The sequence below is a fragment of the Mauremys mutica genome, chromosome 7 (genome assembly GCF_020497125.1).
Source record: "Mauremys mutica isolate MM-2020 ecotype Southern chromosome 7, ASM2049712v1, whole genome shotgun sequence".
Lineage (NCBI taxonomy): Eukaryota > Metazoa > Chordata > Testudines > Geoemydidae > Mauremys > Mauremys mutica.
This window is the reverse complement of record NC_059078.1, coordinates 128,569,012-128,587,319: the sequence shown is the minus strand read 5'-3', so window position 1 is coordinate 128,587,319 and position 18,308 is coordinate 128,569,012. Positions and strand designations below refer to the sequence as shown.

The following is an 18,308-nucleotide window of genomic DNA, read 5'->3' as shown; positions in this document are numbered from 1 at the left end:
GTGCCACCGCCCATGGCAGCTCCACCCTGCCAGCCTCCTGGCCGCCCTTCCTCCCCACACTGCCGTGCCACCGCCCATGGCAGCTCCACCCTGCCAGCCTCCCGGCCGCCCTTCTCCCCACACTGCCGTGCCACCGCCCATGGCAGCTCCACCCTGCCAGCCTCCCGGCCGCCCTTCTCCCCACACTGCCGTGCCACCGCCCATGGCAGCTCCACCCTGCCAGCCTCCCGGCCGCCCTTCTCCCCACACTGCCGTGCCACCGCCCATGGCAGCTCCACCCTGCCAGCCTCCCGGCCGCCCTTCTCCCCACACTGCCGTGCCACCGCCCATGGCAGCTCCACCCTGCCAGCCTCCCGGCCGCCCTTCTCCCCACACTGCCGTGCCACCGCCCATGGCAGCTCCACCCTGCCAGCCTCCCGGCCGCCCTTCTCCCCACACTGCCGTGCCACCGCCCATGGCAGCTCCACCCTGCCAGCCTCCTGGCCGCCCTTCCCTCCCCACACTGCCGTGCCACCGCCCATGGCAGCTCCACCCTGCCAGCCTCCCGGCCGCCCTTCTCCCCACACTGCCGTGCCACCGCCCATGGCAGCTCCACCCTGCCAGCCTCCCGGCCGCCCTTCCCTCCCCACACTGCCGTGCCACCGCCCATGGCAGCTCCACCCTGCCAGCCTCCCGGCCGCCCTTCTCCCCACACTGCCGTGCCACCGCCCATGGCAGCTCCACCCTGCCAGCCTCCCGGCCGCCCTTCTCCCCACACTGCCGTGCCACTGCCCATAACGGGGGGTGAGCTTGGGACTGGGGAGACAAGTGGGCCAGGCTCAGTGCAGTGCGGGGCTGCGGGGCCCTCCCCCCAAGGGATTTCATAGTTCACTCTAGTGATGGGCTGGGCACGCACCAATCCCCGGGGGTAGCCATTGCCTGCTGCTGCATCTTCCCTCGGATCCAGAGAGTCAGGTCCCGGCAGCCCTAGAGCACCCTGTGCCCACCCCACTGAGAGACTGAGGGCCAGAGGGATCCTGGGTATCAGCCCACCCAGCAACCCAGAACTTTCCCGCACGGGAGCAACTCCCCCTGCTGCCTCCTGGCCACGAGACAGGCGAGGTGAATGAGGGAATAGCTTCTACCAGCCCCTCCTGGGGCGCCAGCCGAGCTGCGGAGCCACGCTGTGAAATGGGCGGCATGAGACGCGCTGGGGGGCTGCGAGGAGTCACTTCGGCCAGGCTAAGGAAGCCCGTAGGGGCTCAGCCGAGCCCTGTGCAGGGGCGTTAGCCAGGAGTCCTGCCCCCGGCACTGGCTGGGGCGCTGCGAGCTGGGCCCGCGGGAGCCTTCATTGTAAATGTTAATATTTAAATTATATTTTCTGAAGAAGAGAAACTTTGAGCTCTGCTAGTCTGGAAGCTGGTGGGAGGGAAGTGGGGTGGGGCACCCCACTCCCCAGCTGGCAGGAGAAGTGGGCTGAGGTGGTACAGGCAGAGTCACTGCTCCCCAGGGGCTTGGGGGGCATTGTTAGAGGTGTGAATATTTCCTTCCAGAAGAGATTTTATTGGGGTGTGTGCAGAGCCGGGCTCCGGGAGCTAGCTGAGATTGTGTGGGAGCTGCTGGATAATAAAGGTGGGCTGTACAACCATGCCTGGCCTCGTCTCTCCGCAGCAGCGAGGGCCGGGCCTGCCGCACCATGCTCCCTGGCAGAGGGGCGCGTTTCGGATCCTCTGCTCCAGGACTGCAGTCGCCTTCGCTCTGTCCCAGGCCTGGAGCCGTGGCCAAGTCCCCAGCCGTAGGACGTGGCTACACGACAGAGCAGGTGCTGCTGCTCCATGACTCAAGACACCAGGCCCAAGTGTGTTCGCATCACAGCCATTGTCACCTGTTTGTGCATGTGCTCCTCAGTGTGTTCTGCGCCTCAGCAGGGCCTGGCTCCCAGAGCGGCGCCAGCAGCACATGCCCTCAGAGATGCCCAGAAAGCTGGGAGGAAGGAGGCGTAACTCACCCAGTGACACGGGCACAGGTAGGACACGGCAGAGTCAGCGTTACAGGCCAGCCTACACCCCTGGCAGGGGCGACACATTGGCAGCTGGTCACTAACCCAGCGCTGTGAGGGCACAGCCCATTCGGTGCCGACCACCTGCTTGGCTATGACCTGGCTGAGCCGTTGTGCACGTGGGGGGTGGGGAGCTCAGAGTTCGAGGAGTCAGCACCAGGCTCCTTCGCAGAGTGCTGTGCCCAGAGGCTGCAAAGCCACAGGTGGTACCAGACATGGCAGTGGGGTGTGACTGTGAGGGAGCCCGTGAAGCAGGGTCTGGCTAGGGCGATGGGGCGACGAAGGCTGGATCCAGAGCCCGGCTGGAGGGAGTGTGAATTCTGGCAAAGGGGCTCCCAGGGCAGTGAAGTCCTGCGGGCAGGAGAGCGACTGCCCTGGCCAAGCCAGTGCCACCGGCGCAGCCAGGAGCTGGGGCTCCAGACGGAGGGAGGTAGAGGGGCCAGTGAGTTGGGGAGAGGGAGAGCTTGGTGTCACCCACAGAGAAGGGAAGTCAAGTCAGGCCTCCAGAGCGCGGGTACCTGCCGCAGGCACCTGTCAGGAGCCAGGCACAGACCCCCCGTGGCTGAGTTCTGCACTTAGATCTCACCCACCAGGTATCAGGTGTGAACTCCTCAGGCGCTGGAAGAGCCTGACCAGGGAGTCCCAGGTACTCCCGTCCATCTCACCACCCAGCTGCCTTACACCGAGGATCACGGCACGAGCCGGGTTACTCCCAGCCCCCAAGGAGTCCTGGGAGACCGGGGAGGATGTGCGGCCTTTGCCAGAGGAGGAGGTGGCTGGTAACAATGCGGAAATCCCACGCTCGCTGGCCAGGCTTTCCTGGGCATTTCAGCATCCCGGTTTGCAGCAGGACAGCTGGAGTGTGAGAGCCAGAGCATCTGGAGAGCATGTGAGCGACCAGCTGGAGCATGCGTGTGCAACACAACAGCTGGGGGCCATTTCTGCCACAGCTGGGCCCCAAGCCCTTGTTATCCGGCTGCTGCTGGGATGTGAAAAAGCCCAGCCCAGCCCAGCCCCGCCAGGCTGCAGGTCCTGCAGGCTGTGCCTAGCGGATCCCAAACCGGGTGCCAAGCCGAGGCTGAGCCCCCAGCCCCGTTTCGATGGGAACATCCCCTCTCTAAGGCCAGAAGGGGTCTCTGCCAAAGTGACGCTGTGACTCTGCCCCCCAAGCAGCCAGCGTGGCTGTAGGCACCGACGCCAGAACCACGCTGCCCGGAGGCAGGAGGGGCACAGAAAGCCTGGCTTGAAACACAAGGGCAGCAGGTGCAGAGGAGCCGGGGCAGCCCTGCCTGCAGCCAATGCTCTGCCTGTTCTCCCCTGCACCCAGCAATCCCCACTTGACTTCCCGGCCCCCATGCTGGCTCTGAATTAAGGGCCAGGATTGTTAAGTGGCTGGGGGAGGAAGAGGGGGGCAGCCTGGAGGCCTTCCAGCAGCAGGAGGCCTGGCCAGGGTGGGACTCACTCCAGTCAGGAGTCCTGAGCTACCTCCCACCCTGAACAAGAGCTGAGAATTCTCCATGCTCACCTGCAGAGCACCCCACAGTGCCCACCCCCCACCCCCACAGAGGCGGCTCCAGGCCCCAGCCCACCAAGCGCGTCCTTGGGGCGGAAAGCCACGGGGGGCGCTCTGCCGGCGCCGTGAGGGCGGCAGGCAGGTTGCCTAGGCAGGTTGCCTTCGGCAGCATGCCTGCGGAGGGTCTGCTGGTCCTGCGGCTTCGGCGGACCTTCCGCAGGCGTGACGCTGAATTCACGGGACCGGGGACCTCCCGCAGGCAGGCCACCGAAGGCAGCCTGCCTGCCGTGCTTGGGGCGGCAAAATACCTAGAGCCGCCCCTGCACCCCCACCCCCACCCCCCGCTCAAGCGCTCTGTGCGTAGCTGCCTCCACTACAGTCGCCTGTAACCGCCAGTGCGGACGTGCTCGCTCCCTGTGCAGTCACGTTACTGGGGTTTCCAGCCTGTCACACCCTCATCACCATGTCTCTGGGCTTCCCCAGCGCCTCTCCACCCTCCCATGGCACCTGGGGCTCTGGGTATCTCACCGCTCCAAGCTGTGCGGTCCTGGATTCCCCTCTGTACGCAACAACTGGGGCTTGGCACGCTAGAGACAGGTCGGCGTAGCTATGGGGTGCAGACAGTCCACGCCCGAGCACGGCAGTCACTGCCCGTGTAGACAGCGCAGACGGGCGGGCGTCTCCCATCGACACAGCTACCGCCTCTCGCAGCGGTGGGGTACCTCCGCTGACCCGTAGGTCAGTGCTACAGCCGGGGCAGGGACAAGCCCGTAGCCTGCTGCGTCTAGGCTCATTCTCAGCCAGCCCCCAAGCCCCGGGAGGGGGCGAGCGGCAGGGCTGGGGGCTGTTGGCTTAGGTGGCGGCCGGCCGCTGGCCAGGATAGCTAGATGCTGACCTGCCAGGAAACACGAGGCAGACATGCAGACACCCCACTGAGTACTGAGACACCCCACTTCTAGTACCCCCAGCCCCCCGGGGCTTGCTTGGGATCTCGCCTGGCTGGCAGGAGGGCTGGCGGGAGGGGTGGGGACAGGCCAGGGCAGCAGGAACAGAGCCTGTGGGGCTCGCACTCTCTGGCTGTGGCCCTAGTAACAGGCAGGTTGCTGTGAATTGGGGGGGCAGGTCCAGCACTGCATCCCCCGCCCCCCCTTCCCCTCGCTGCAGGGGCTGTCAGGGGATGCGCCCAGGGCAGCCTGTCACGCAGAGCAGTGCAGCATCCCCCCTCCCGGCCCGGCGCCTGCCCTGCACGCCACGCTCTCCGGCGCCACGCCCCTTGGCGAGTGGCTTGTGCCCGGGAAGACGCTGGCTGGCTCCGTATGGCGGCATCACACGGGCCTGGCAGCTCCGTGATTTAAAACCCTGAGACCAAGCGCTCAGTCAGAAACATCCCGTGCTGGTGCGAACCCGGTCTCCCCTCGGGGTGGGCCCAGCCCTCACTGCTCCTGGCCCCCGGCCCCAGCACGTGCCGAGTTCTGGGGCTGCCTCCCAAGACAGACACCCCTGTCCGGCTGTCTCGTGATCTCATCTCAGGCGAAGCGGGTGGCTCCATGTCTCTGCCCCCAGCTCCGGGGCGGCAGCTGCGCTGTCTCTGCCCAGTGCCCTGGGCCTGGCCTGGCTCGTAGGGCCTGGCTGCGCTCCGAGCGGGGGCGGTTACCAGTGCCAAGAGCCATGCCCGTGATAAGCCAGAGCGCCCCAAAGAGCGTAGCCGCGGCGATGCGCACAGAGAGAGGGGCTAGCGCCCCCCAGGACGGACCGGCCGAGATACCAGGCAGTGTAAACGGACCCTCTGAGGCAGCATCTTCCCACACGCCCCCGGCGCTGCCTGCCCCCTGCCAGCTAATGACGGGACCAGCTGCACCGTGTCTGCATCTTCACCCTCCCCTCAGACCACCGGGGCGCCCGGGGTCCTGCCGGCTGCAGAGAGTGAAAGCCTGGGCCTGACCCCAGGGCAGCAGCCGCCAGGCCCGGGCCGTTCTTACGTTCTCCTCCTTGCCCAGGAACTGGGGTGTCCCGCCAGTCTGCGGCGTGTGAGCCAGAAGCCGGGCCAGCCCCACTCAGTCCGCCAGGAGCCCCCCAGGCCGGCTCTGGGGCTGCATACGCAAAGCCCCTCACAGCTGCCTGGGAATTGGCCTCACCCCCAGCTCACACCTGGGCGAGGCGGCTGCTGGAGGGCAGCAGAGCACGGGGCCCCTGGGTGGGGGGCAGCTGCCCCGTCAGGCCCCGCAAGCCCAGCAGGCCATGCTGCACTCAGCTCCGCAGCGGGCAGAGCCAGGGCCCTATTGCCCTGTAGCAGCCCCCGGCCGGGCCCATCCGGTTTCCCGGAGGCTGCTGGAGCCCCTCGCTGCAGAGGATTTGGGGCATGTTGTGATTGGGGGGGGGGCCCAGCTCCTGCCATGCGGGGCCAGGGTCTCTCTCCGGCCGGGGCTCAAGGGGAAACCATCGGCCTTGTGCCCCCCCGGCCCTGCCAGGCACTGCCCGGACCCCAGCGGGGCTCTGCGTCGGCGGGGGCTGCCCGTGGGAGCGCGGCCCCGGCCTCTCCCAGCAGGGGGCGCTGTGGGGCAGGCGGCGGGAGGCTCTGAAATGGGACCGGGCGGTCACATGAGCGGGGCGGGGGTCACATGACATGCCCGGTGGCGGAGGCGGAAGCGGAAGCGGAAGCGCGCGGACACGGTACCCGGGGGCGGGGGTCCGGGCCCGGCGGGACCCACCCAGCAAAGCCCGCCGGGGTGGTGGGTGGGGAAACTGAGGCCGGGCTGACCCCCAGCCACAGCGGGGGCCCCCGAGGTCAGCCCCGCCCGTGCCCGGCTCCGTGGCGTGTCCCGCCCCCTGTACCCACCGGCCCGGCGAGCTCCCCCGCCCCCTGTACCCACCGGCCCGGCGAGCTCCCCCGCCCCCTGTACCCACCGGCCCGGCGAGCTCCCCCGCCCCCTGTACCCACCGGCCCGGCGAGCTCCGGCCTCGCCCGCAGGGGAATGAGCCCCCCCCCCCGCATTAGCTTTATGGGCACGGTCATGGGGAAACTGAGGCACGGGAAGGGACTGGCCCGAGGGCGTCCAGGCAGGCGGCTCCTATGGGCGTGGCCCGTGTGGCAGCCTCTGTCGGTGGGTCTGAAAGTGCCCGATGCGGCCCTGGCGTGGGGGGCAGCCCGTCCCTGTGGCTGTGCGGGGAGCCCCGTCTGTCCCCCCCCTGGCACCCGTGGGGAGCAGCCGGTCCAGCAGCGGGGGAGAGGCCTTGAGCCAAACGGAGGGACCTGGGCGCTGAGCCAGGGGCAGCCTCCTGAGCCCCCGTCCCGCAGCAGCGAGCGCTGCCCTAGGCCTGTCTCGCACCCAGCACCCTGGGGCACGGGCACGTGCTGCTGGGTGCCTGGCTGCAAGTGGCTCTGGGGTGTGCCCCCGAGCCGGGCGGGAGAGGAGGCTCCGGTGCGCAGCTGGGCATGGGGCGGGTGGGCTCCTGGCGCTGACCCGAGTTTCCCTCCCCCCAGATGAAGTGCGTGCTGATCGCCAGCGAGGGGGCTGAGCTGCTGTTCTGCTGGGCCGACGAGGAGTTCACAGAGAGCCTGCGCCGGCGCTTCAGCCGGTCGGAGCAAGGGGGGCGCGAGGTGAGAGGTCTCACTGGGGGTGCAGCAAGCCCCCTGGGCCGGGGGGAGGGGCTGGGCTGAGGACCCTCTCGAGTGGGGCGGGGCAGAGGTCAGCTCCAGAGCCCCGCGGGGGTGCAGCTGGGTACTGGGAGGAGGGTGAGGCTGGGGGAATTGGCTGGGCCAGGGGGAGGGGCTGGGCTGAGGGCCCCCTCGAGGGAGGTGGGCAGAGGTCAGCTCTAGAGCCCCGTGGGGGTGCAGCTGGTGCTGGGGGAGGGGCTGGGCTGAGGGCCCTGTGCTGGGGGTGCACGGGGGGGCAGGGTGGAGGAGGAGCAGCTGGAGCGGGACTGGCTCATGGCCTGTCCGTCTCTGTCCCTGCCCTGCAGCCGCCTGCCTTTGGGGACAGCATCAACACGCTCTTCGCCCCCATGATCATCTCCTGCGTGACTCTGCTGGAGCGGCTCTCCGATACCTACACCTGCTTCTTGGCTGAGGACGGAGGCCACCTCTACGTGCTGCACATGGTAACGGTGCCCAGGGACCCGCCCCCAGGCTCAGCACCCACCGGCAAGGGGAGCCTGTGGCTGTTCTCTGGCACTGTGCGGCTAGTCCCAGTCGGGGCGCAGCTGCCATCCGGCCTGGCCCCTGGGCAGAGCCCTGCACTGGGTCACTGTGTGTGGGGGGAGGGGAGGGTTCCTCGTGCAGGGTCCCTGGGCTGTGCCCCCGGCGGGGGACCCTCCCAAGCAGACACGCAGGGAGACCCACTCCCTGCTGACGAGGGCCGGCCGCGGGGGAGCTTTGCCCCAGGCCTAGCCGGGACGAGGAGTTCTTACAGGGGTGGGGATTTGCTGTTTCCTGCCTGGCCCTGCCGGCACGCTGCAGTTCGGGGAGTGCCTGTACATCGCGGTGAACGGTGACGGCTCGGAGAGCGAGGACGACCTGCGCCGGAAGCTCTACGTGCTGAGGAGACTGGCCGAGGCCCACTTCGGCCTGGTGACGCTGGACTCGCACCTTGTCTGCAAGGAGTGAGTGGCTGGCTGGGCCGGGAGGGCATTTGGCGCTGCCTGGGGGGGCTGGGCAGACCCTCTCACCCAGACACACACGTCAGCGCTGCATCCAGCGCCTGACTGGTGAGCTAGCACTGTGGCCGATCCCTGGGGCTGTGGGGCTCCGATGCTGTGCCTGGGAGGTGCGGGGATCTGGGTGAATGTGGAGCCTGTAGCTGTGCTGCAGGCTCTGGGACTGGAGGGAGGCCAGGTCCCAGCGTGGAGCGTGCACCATGCTGGGTCACTAGCCCAGAGGAGGGGCCGCCTGTCTCTGAGAGCTGCTCGGGGCTGGGAAGAGCGACTGGAGCCTGGGGAGCGGCTGGCAGCGGTGTGTCTCGGTCCCAGGGAGGAGACCTGGCCCAAGCAGGGGCCCATGGGGTGGTCTCTGGGACAGGCCCGTCTCTCCTGGACGGGGATCGGCTCACTCGGCGGCTGTGCTCCCAGGTTGCGGCCGGCGGACTCGGAGCAGCGCAGCCGCGTGTGGGCCCTGTTCCAGGGCCTGCTCCAGACTTACAGCAGCCTGCGGGAGGCCGAGCAGAGCTTTGCCGTGGAGGTACAGGGCGGCGGGGGGCCTAGCCTGGGGAAGGGGGCTAGCAGGCTGTGGGCGCTGGGTGTGACTGGGGTGAATTGCCCTGAGGGGGGCCTGGGTGGTGCTGGAGGGGCCTCGGTGGAGCCAAGGGGGTGCCGGGGGGCGTGAGTGCAGGATCTCTTTGGGTTTCCTCCCATTCCCTGGCTGGCGTGGCCGGGAGCTGCCCCACCAGGCCGCTGGGTCCCCTTGCCCTGTCCCAGCTCAGTGCTGGGTCTCTCCCTGTGACCCTGCCCGCAGGCCGTGGAGCGGCTGATCCACCCCCAGCTGTGTGAGCAGTGCATCGAGTTCCTGGAGCGCCAGGTGGTGCAGCACATCAACGCCAGCGGACAGCGCGGGGGCGAGGAGGTGGTGCACGCCTTCCTGCTGGTGCACACCAAGCTGCTGGCCTTCTACTCCAGGTGAGATTCTCCCGCCCCCCATGACCCTTCCTGGAACAGCAGCTCTATCACCCGCTCACTGGCCGCCTCTCTCTGCAGCCGGAGTGCCAGCACCATCCGCCCAGCCGACCTGCTCACCCTCATCCTCCTGGTGCAGGACCTGTGTCCCAGCCCCAGCGCAGACGAGGACCTGAGCCCCCAGGTACCTGCCCTGGGCCTGGCTGGGCGATGGGTCTCGGGAGCAGCCTGGGGCTGGTGGGACTGTCAGGGGAGGGCTGCTCCTCTGCGATGGGGGCTGGACCCCTCTAAGCAGCTCTCCTGCTCTCCCTGCAGCTGACAGAGGGGGGGCTGACTCCCCAGAGGCCGAAGAGCAGCGAGAGCATCCCAGTGAAGAGCCCAGGCCCACATAGCACCCCCGGGAGCGAGGCAGAGGAGCAGGTATGTGGGGCCGGCTGGGCCTGGTGCCCGGGGGTTGGCACAGAGGTTGGGGGTATTGTGGTCGCCTGGAGCCCCAGCAGGGGCAGGATCCCCAGAGCTGTTTTCCACCTCTCACCCTCCAGGATCAGGGCCTGTGGTGCTGGGAGCTGCATGGGCTCATGCCCCCTTTACACACACTGGCGGGGATCACTCCCCAGGAGCTGCACGTACGGGCGGAGCCCCAAAGCGCTCGCTGTGACCGGAGTGCAGTGCAGTGCAGGGGCGTTGCTGGCACCTGGAGGGGTGGGGGCAGGACCTGCTGGGTGCGACTCTCCACTAAGGCAGAGGTTCTCAGCCAGGGGTGCGCATACCCCTGGGGTACACAGAGGTCTTCCTGGGGGTACATCAACTCAGCTAGAGAGTTGCCTAGTTTTACAGCAGGCTCCATAAAAAGCACTAGGGGGTCAGTACAAACTAAAGTTTCATACAGCCCCTGACTAGTTCATACTGCTCCATATACTAGACACTGAAAGGCAGGTACAGTATTTACATTCCAGTGGATTTATTTGAAGATTATGTGGTAAGGAGGAGACAGGCAGCCATTGTGCAGTACTAGTGTGCTGGGACACGTCTGTATTTTTACGCTGGGTTTGTAAGCAGACGGTTTTTAAGAGGTGACACCTGGGAGTTCACAAAACAAATCAGCCTCCTACCGGGGGACAGCGGTCTGGAAACCCTGCGCTAAGGGGTGTCACGGACTCACAAGTCCTGCCCACTCTGGGCCCCGTGGGGGGAACCCCCTTCAGTGCAACAGCCCTTCTCGGGGGTCCACTTTTTCCCAGGGTCAGGCCCCTCCACCTCCTGGAGCCGCACCCCTCTGAGCCTCAGCACGTCTGTCTCTGCCGTGAGGCCCCCCAGGGAGTCCCCGCGCTCTGGACCCCCCAGGCCTCCTCACCCCCGAAGGGGATGATGCCCCTTGTTCTCTAGGCTGGAGCGACTCTCAGCCAGCGTAACACTGGAGGGTTTATTGAGTGTCTGAACCAAGCACAGGAAATACTCAGGGCCTCAGGCCTGGCCTCCCTCAGCCCAGCACATCCCAGTCTCCCTGCAGCCAGGGGGGCTCTGCCTGCTCCCCCTCTCCAGCCCTGAGCCCCCCTGCTTCCCTGCTGGGCAGCTGATATCCCCGGCCCCAAGCCCCCTCTGTCCATTCTTCTCTCCAGGGAAACAGGGTCCCCTGGGCCTCCTCTCCCCTCTTCACAGCCCATTGTCCTCCCACTGGCCAGAACCGGCTGTGACTCCTGAGCTGGGCTTCTGGGTCACCAGGTCACCAGTCACTGGGGTCTCCATCCTCCAGGCCATCGGCCGGGGTCCCAAGTTCCCTCTCCGGTCCTGTGTACCAACAAACTCCCTCTCCCCTCACCTGTTAAACCAGTAACACCCAGGGACACTGAGTCCCACCCACTCTGCATGCAAACCACTGGAAACCCAAGAAAATCCCCAACTTTGTCACATGGGGTGTTCGATAGAATCCAGCTACATGGAGCCTGACTGTGCCCTGGCCGAGGAACCAGCCCAGCCTCACCGCTCTGCCCCTTGGGGGTCCATCCTGACCCGCCCTGTCGTTGCGGGGAGGGTCCCACTGCCCCCTGAGCTGGCTCCCTTCTCGCTTGCAGGATGCGGACGAGATCTCCATTCCCGAGGAGTATTTCACCCCCCAGCCGTCGCCCAGCAGGCAGAGCACAGGTGAGTCCCTGGGCAGACGAGGGAGTCTGATTGTGTCCCCAAAGGCTGCAGGTCCAGCATGGGGGCACATGAGGGGGCTATGCCAGGAGTGCTGGGTCCGGGGGATGTTGGGAGAGGCTGGGTCCCGGGGTGGGGTGTCTGTGTGGAGGTTGAGCCCCCCCCCAGCACCCCAGAGGCCAGGGCAGGAACCCCGCAGGGTGGTTTGGCTGCATGCGGTGCTGGGGGCAGCTGGCTCCTTGTCTGCTCTGTTGCCTACAGGAGGCGCCAGCTGGTCGGAGGGCTCAGAGCCGCCGGGCTCTGGGGAGGCAGATGCTGCTGATGTCCAGGTGAGATTCCCGCCCTGAGCGTGACCCTGTGAGAGCCCATGGTGCCCACGTCCCGCTGTGCGGTCCTGCCCTGCCAGCCTGCCCTCGTCCCCAGCACACGCGCCTCCCGGCCTGGCCAAAGGAGGGGTCTCTGCAGGGCTCCTGCAGCCCCTTCTCCCCCAGAGCTCTCCCCACCCCCAGCCCCTCACCACAGGCTGGGCCTGTTAGACTTGCCATCGCCGCAGACCCCACCCCGTCCCCCCTGCCCTTGGAGCGGGCCTGGGCCGGGCCAGGCAGCACCTGCCCCAGGGCCCTGTCCAGAGTTGAATTCCCTGCGTGGCGAGCTCCTAGGGAAGGTCTGGGGGGGTCTGAGCCCCCAGCCGGATCCATCCCTCTGGTGGGGAGTTTGTTCCAAGATTCAGCCCGTTTTCCCCCTTTGCACCACCTGTGGCCCTCTCCCTTCTGCCCACACCTGACTGCAGCTTCCCGGGAGCGGTGCCACCAGCTCTGCCCTCGCTGCGCGGGACGTGGCATCTGGCAGACCAGCCTGTGGTAAACCCGTCGGGTCCCTTCCCCAATGCCGGGTGCCGAGCCAGCTGCTCTCTCTCCCCAGGTGGCAGAAGACTCGCTCCAGGCCCTGGTGCCCCCAATGCCCAGTGCCTCCAACCCCAGAAGGATCTTCCTGGATGCGAACCTGCGGGAGGGCTACTGCCCCATGGTGCCCCACACCATGTACTGCCTGCCGCTGTGGCCTGGCATCTCACTGGTGCTCCTGACCAAGGTGAGCTGGCTCTGGGGCATGGAGCATGCTGCCCAGCCTGGCCTGCCTCAGACTGACCCTTTGCCACAGACCCACAGGGCCAGTGCTACGGCCCCAGCTGTGCAGCAGTGTCTGGGAGGGCCTCAGGGGTCTCGTGCTCCCTCCTGGGTGAGCCCTGCTGCTTCCCCACCTCCTTGGCCTGGACCCCCGGCCTTGCAGCCCCCCTCCTACCCCCCATAGCTCCAGGCAGCGGGTCCAGCTGGGACAGACCCCGAGGGAGGCTTGGGCATTAGCCCCTGAAGGTTGCCCCAGCGTTCGCAGCGACTCCCCCAGCGCCGCCAGACAGTCGGGTTTGTTCGGTAACTGGCCATGGCCCAGGCCGGCCGGCGGGTCACCCAGAGAACTGAAGGTTCCAGCACGGCCCATTCTAGGGAGCCCCGAGCCCGGCCAGGCTGTAGGGAGCCCCTGGGTTCCAGCTCTGTCGGGCTGGGGCCTCTTTGGTCCGACTCCTTCCAGCAGCCCCCTCTGAGCCCCCCACCTCCCTCCCAGCCCTTTGCTCTCCAGCTGGCGTGGGGGTGGCTCAGCCTCCCTGCACAGAGGTGGGGAGATCTGTCCCCTGGGGCGCTGGGTGTCAGCGTCCTGGGGACTGGATTTGCCATCGGCGTCTCAAATCTCCACTGATCTGGGGCCAGGCCAGCCAGGCGACACCACCCTTGTCTCCGCCTGTCCTGAGCGCGAACAGTCCTGTCCCACCCACGGGGGAACAGCGCAGGGGAAACTGAGGCATGCCGGACTCGTAAGTCGTACAAACCAATTCCCACTTTCACACTCACTCAGAGCCCGAGCACCCACGTCGCCTGCTCCCTGTACCAGCTGTTGGATGGGTTCCTGATGCTGGAGAAGAAGCTGAGGGAGGGGCAGGAGGTGGGGCCACCCACCCGCACCCACCCAGTCCTGGCTGAGCTGCGACAGAGGATGGACAAGTTTGTCAGGAAGCTGGGCAGGCAGGACATGCAGGTGGGAGTCCAGCGCGGCGCTGCGGGGCGGTCGGGGACCCTGGCACGGCCTGCACGCCTCACGGCTGCCCTGTCTGTCCGTCCTAGTTACACAACGCCTGGCTGGAGTTCAAGAGCAAAGCGTTCTCCAGACACGAGTCCGGGAGCTCCAGGGAGTGAGTATGGGGGTGTGGGGAGAAAACGGGGGTACAGGGCGGCTGGGTCTGGGCAGGCGATTGGAGGGGAGGGTACAGGGCGGCTGGGTCTGGGCGGGCGATTGGAGGGGAGGGTACAGGGCGGCTGGGTCTGGGCGGGCGATTGGAGGGGAGGGTACAGGGCGGCTGGGTCTGGGCGGGCGATTGGAGGGGAGGGTACAGGGCGGCTGGGTCTGGGCGGGCGATTGGAGGGGAGGGTACAGGGCGGCTGGGTCTGGGCGGGCGATTGGAGGGGAGGGTCCAGGGCGGCTGGGTCTGGGCGGGCGATTGGAGGGGAGGGTACAGGGTGGCTGGGTCTGGGCGGGTGATTGGGGGGGAGGGTACAGGGCGGCTGGGTCTGGGCGGGCGATTGGAGGGGAGGGTACAGGGCGGCTGGGTCTGGGCGGGCGCTTGGAGGGGGGGGCTGTGGCTGGGGGGGTGATGGGGGAAGGGGAGGCTGGGGCCAGGTGGGGACGTCTCTCAGGGGCTGTCTCCCTCCAGGCTCCTGCAGGCGCTCGGCAGTGTGAGGCGGCAGCTCTGCTCCGTCTATCGCCAGCTCTTCCTGACCTCGCTGCCGGCGCAGGGCCTGGCGCAGGGCCTGCAGGACTGGGCCCAGAAGCTGGTGCGGTGAGTGGGGGCTGGGGGCTGGGCTGAGGGAGAGGGGGTTGCTGGGGGAGGGGAGAGAGGGGGCTGCTGGCAGGGGGCGCGGAGCCTGGGACTTCAACTGGCCTCGTGGGGAAGTGGCTGGAAACCAGCCCCTGGGCCTGGGCCCTGCGTGGAGAGGACGCCACAGACCTTGGCGGGTTTAGCCAGTACGCGTCCCTGTCACCGGCAGGGAGGTTTGAACCCCAGGCACCTCCAGGGCACAGCTGGGCGGGCAGCTCTTGTGTGGGGCCCCCCGGGGAGGCGCGTGCCCCATCCCCTCCAGTGCGGGGTACGAGCCAGCCGTGGCCGGCATCCCCGTGTCAGCGCGGTGCCCCCCGCTGGGCTCAGGGAGCCCGAGGGCCTGGCCTGGCAGAGGGGGCTCCGTGCTGAGGCCAGGCCCTTCCTCCGCAGGGAGAAGCTGCTGGACTGGAGGGACTTCCTGCTGGTGAAGAGCAAGCGGAACATCACCATGGTGTCACATCCGCCCAGAGAGCCCCGCGCGGGGCAGGGGCACCTGGGGACAGCAGGCGCCTCCCACCCCGCGGTGCAGCCAGGGCTGGGGGTCGGCTTCTCCTGCCCAGGCAGGCTTGGGGGCAGTTGGCCTGGCTGAGCTGGCACAGCTGGGGGGGGCTCGCCCCATCTCTCCAACAGCAGGGCTGGACTCTGCCCAGGGCTGGGGAGACGAGCCAGCAGCTGGCACTGAGCCCAAAGGGGCCTGAACGAGCCACATTGGGTCCCACAGGGCAGGGGTCTCTGAGATGTCCCAGGGGCACTGGGTTGGCCCCAAGTAGGCCACACCATGGGGTTGTGGACAGAGCCCCCCTCTGCGCCCCCGGCTGCCTTGGGGGGGATACAGGAGGTGCTGCTGGGACTGTGGGCAGGAGGCCGTCGGCACCTGGGTTCCTATCACCAAGGGTGGGGACAGAGAGCAGGAGCCATCTTGGGGGCTCGCGGAAGCTCCCCATTGCCCAGGGCAGGTTCAGCAGGGCATGGGGAGCTTCACCATGGACAGAGGGGGTTCCCTGTGTCTGGGCACCACCCCCACATTCCCTGCAGTGGCTGGTTGCCCTTAACCTGCCCCCACGTACCTGGAGGACTTCCCAGGCCTGGTGCACTTCATCTATGTGGACCGCACCGCCGGGCAGATGGTGGCACCTTCCCTCAACGTGGCCGAGGACTCCACCTCGGAGCTGGGCAAGGGTGTCCTGGCTGCCTTCATCAAGAAGAAGGTACCAGCCCTGGGCTCTGACGCTGATCCCCTGGGTTTGGGGGGTGGGGGCCCAGTCGGGTGGAGTGCGGGCCCAGCTGTAGGGCTAGGATGGTGGGAGCCGGGCGGGATGGGGGAGTTTGGCTCTGGTGAAGCAGGGCGCTCGGTAGGAGCCGCCCTGGCTCTGGCTGGAGCAGGGCTCCGAGGGGGAGGAGAGGGGAGCAGAGCCGTGGGGTGGGGGGATCTCTGCGCCGGCTGCAGCTGCCTCCTCTCCCCCCAGGTCTGGTCTCTGATCGGGCTGGCACGGCGGTACCTGCAGAAGGGCTACACGACACTCACGCTGCGGGACGGCGACTATTACTGCTCCTACTTCCTCTGGTTCGAGAACGAGCTGGTGCGTTGGGGGCGCTTGGCCTCTGACCTGCCTCCCCTGGCAGCACTTCCGAGAAATGGAGAGGCCCTGGCACGCAATCCCCATGGCCTGGCAGATCACCCCGTGGCCTGTGCCTGAGCCCCCGGCCCAGCATCCGGGCTCTCCAAAGCGCTTGGTCAGCTCTGCCCTTGCACACGAGCTCCAGGCCACGCAGCCAGCCCCCCGCTGCAGGTGGCGTGGCCAGCCCCCAGCCCCTCACGGCTGTCCCTTTGCCACGCAGGGCTACAAGCTGGAGGTGATCGAGGTTCCTGTTCTCTCCGACGACTCTGCTCCCATCGGGATGCTGGCAGGGGATTACTACAGGTGGGTGCTGGACCCAGCCAGCTCCTGCCCCCAAGTCCTCTCCTGGCCACTGGCTAGGCAGATGGGGAGAGCTCTGGGCTGCCCCTTGCCTGCGATGGGCCATAGCCGGCAGGTGGGGCTGGGAGCTGGCAGTATGCGGGCTCTGAGCCCTGTGGCACCCTGTCTCGGTGCTCAACGCCTGGCCTCGCTAAGTGAAGCAGCTGTAACCACATGCCCCAGGGCAGGGATTCACCATGTCCCCATGTCTCAGCCGGGGATTGAGATTACAGGAGCCTCCCGCTAAGCCAAGGATCAAACCCAGATCTCCAGGCTCCCGGGCCAGGCTGTCACGGAGTGTGGGGAATACTATGTGCAGATATGGTCGCCCCATCTCAAAAAAGATGCATGGAAACTGGGAAAGGTACAGAGAAGGGCAGCAAAAATGATGAAGGGTATGGAACAGCTTCTGTAGGAGGGGAGATTAAAAGGACTGGAACTTCTTTAGCTTGGAAAAGAGATGACAGGAGAGAGATGATCGAAGTCTATAAAATCATGACTGATGTGGAGAAAGTAAATAAGGGAGTGTTACTCCTTCTCATAACACAAGAACTAGGGGTCACCCAATGAAATTAATAGGCAGCAGGTTTAAAACAAACAAAAAGAAGTGCTTTTTTCACACAACGCACAGTCAACCTGTGGAACTCCTTGCCAGGGGATGTTGTGAAGGCCAAGACTATAACAGGGTTCAAAAAAGAACTAGATAAATTCATGGAGGATGGGTCCATTAATGGCTATTAGCCAGGCTGGGCAGGGATGGTGTCCCTAGTCTCTGTTTGCCAGAAGCTGGGAATGGGCGACAGGGGATGGATCACTTGATGATCCCCTGTTCTGTTCATTCCCAGGGATCTGGGGCACAAAAAACACCCTGTCAGGGACAGTACTTGGTCCTGCTGTGAAGGCAGGGGACTGGACTCGATGACCTTTCAAGGTCCCTTCCAGTTCTGTGAGATGGGTATATCTCTGGGGCAGCTGGCATTGGCCCCTGTCGGCAGACAGGATGCTGGGCTAGATGGACCTTTGGTCTGGCCCAGTGTGGCCGTTCTTGTGTTTTCCCCTCTGGGCCTGTCCTTGGAATGGGGTGGCTGGGCCACGGGACGTGTGTGCTGCACAACGTCTGATCTGGGGTGGGTCCAAGGCCCAGGCTCCGCTGCCCCTGGGGGCTGGACCGGTGCCCTGCAGGGGCTTTCCCGCCTGACCGCTGTCTCCTCCTGTGCAGGAAGCTGCTGCGCTACTACAGCAAGAACCACCCGGCCGAGGGGGTGAAGTGCTACGAGCTGCTGACGCTGCACCTGGGCGTGATCCCCGCCGAGCGTGTGATCCAGCAGGCCTGCGACCTGGCCCGGCGGCTCTGGGAGCCGTCCCGCATCCCCCTGCTCTGAGCCACGCGGGCTGGCAGCGAGCGTCCCCCCAGGGCCGCCTCCTCGCTCTGAGTCTGGGCTGGCTGCAATGGGCCCCTCGCAGCACCCACCTCGCTCGGCCCTGCAGCCCCCCGGGCCCGGCTGGGAGACCAGCGCCAGCCAGCATCCTGCCGTCAGCTCCCTGCCTGCTGAAACCCACCCTCCAATGGCTGGGGGCTCCTCCGGACTTGCCCCCGGAGCTGCCCGGGGCGGAGGCTGTTGGACGTGTGTGGCCAGGGTAGCGTGTCTGTACGTGCCACACTCCAGACTGGCATTAAAGCTGGTGTGCTAGGTCAGTGTGGGGCACTCCCTGATTCCTCCGTCTGTGTCAGGGGCTTGGCCGCTGACTGGGCCTTGCCTGTGGACCTGCATGTGCGAGTACCTGGAGAGACATGTTTGCACACGCAGTGAGCACACGGAGACACGCCTGCTGGCCGTGCGTTCCCCAGCCTGATGCTAAGGAGGGTTCATGGTGCTCCTGCCATGACCGGGTCCTTGCCGCCGTGTGGGCAGGGCCCAGCCAGCTCCCGAGCAGGTACTTGCCCGGCCTCTGCCCTGCCCGCCTCCTGCACTGTGGGGGGAGTTTTCCAGGGCAGGGTGTCACGGAGTGTGGGGGAGTCCGGCTCACAAACAGCCCCTGCTCCATCACACCTCTCCCCCCTTCGAGACTGAACTGAGCGGGGTCACTCTGCCCAGTGACCCGGGGAAGTTCAGGGCCTCCTCTCCGGGACAG

At 66.7% G+C, this 18,308-nt stretch overlaps 1 protein-coding gene across 2 annotated transcripts; it reads left to right on the top strand.

Moving 5' to 3' along the window:
* The first annotated feature begins 6,173 nt into the window (after positions 1 to 6,173).
* On the top strand, positions 6,174 to 18,083 carry HPS1 (HPS1 biogenesis of lysosomal organelles complex 3 subunit 1). Of its 2 annotated transcripts, none has more exons than XM_045025712.1 (19): positions 6,174 to 6,221; positions 7,033 to 7,149; positions 7,512 to 7,649; positions 8,008 to 8,150; positions 8,616 to 8,724; positions 8,998 to 9,158; positions 9,237 to 9,339; positions 9,471 to 9,575; positions 11,228 to 11,297; positions 11,556 to 11,623; positions 12,216 to 12,383; positions 13,200 to 13,379; positions 13,466 to 13,533; positions 14,053 to 14,178; positions 14,608 to 14,672; positions 15,280 to 15,425; positions 15,684 to 15,797; positions 16,057 to 16,139; positions 17,395 to 18,082. In XM_045025712.1, the coding sequence occupies exons 2-19, from the start codon at positions 7,033 to 7,035 to the stop codon at positions 17,555 to 17,557; spliced, it is 2,127 nt and encodes a 708-aa protein (XP_044881647.1). In that variant the 5' UTR covers positions 6,174 to 6,221; the 3' UTR covers positions 17,558 to 18,082. The 2 variants fall into 2 exon arrangements, with proteins under 2 accessions (XP_044881647.1, XP_044881648.1); XM_045025713.1 differs by lacking the exon at positions 6,174 to 6,221 and adding an exon at positions 6,235 to 6,335 and having other exon boundaries at positions 17,395 to 18,083.
* Positions 18,084 to 18,308: the final 225 nt, after the last annotated feature.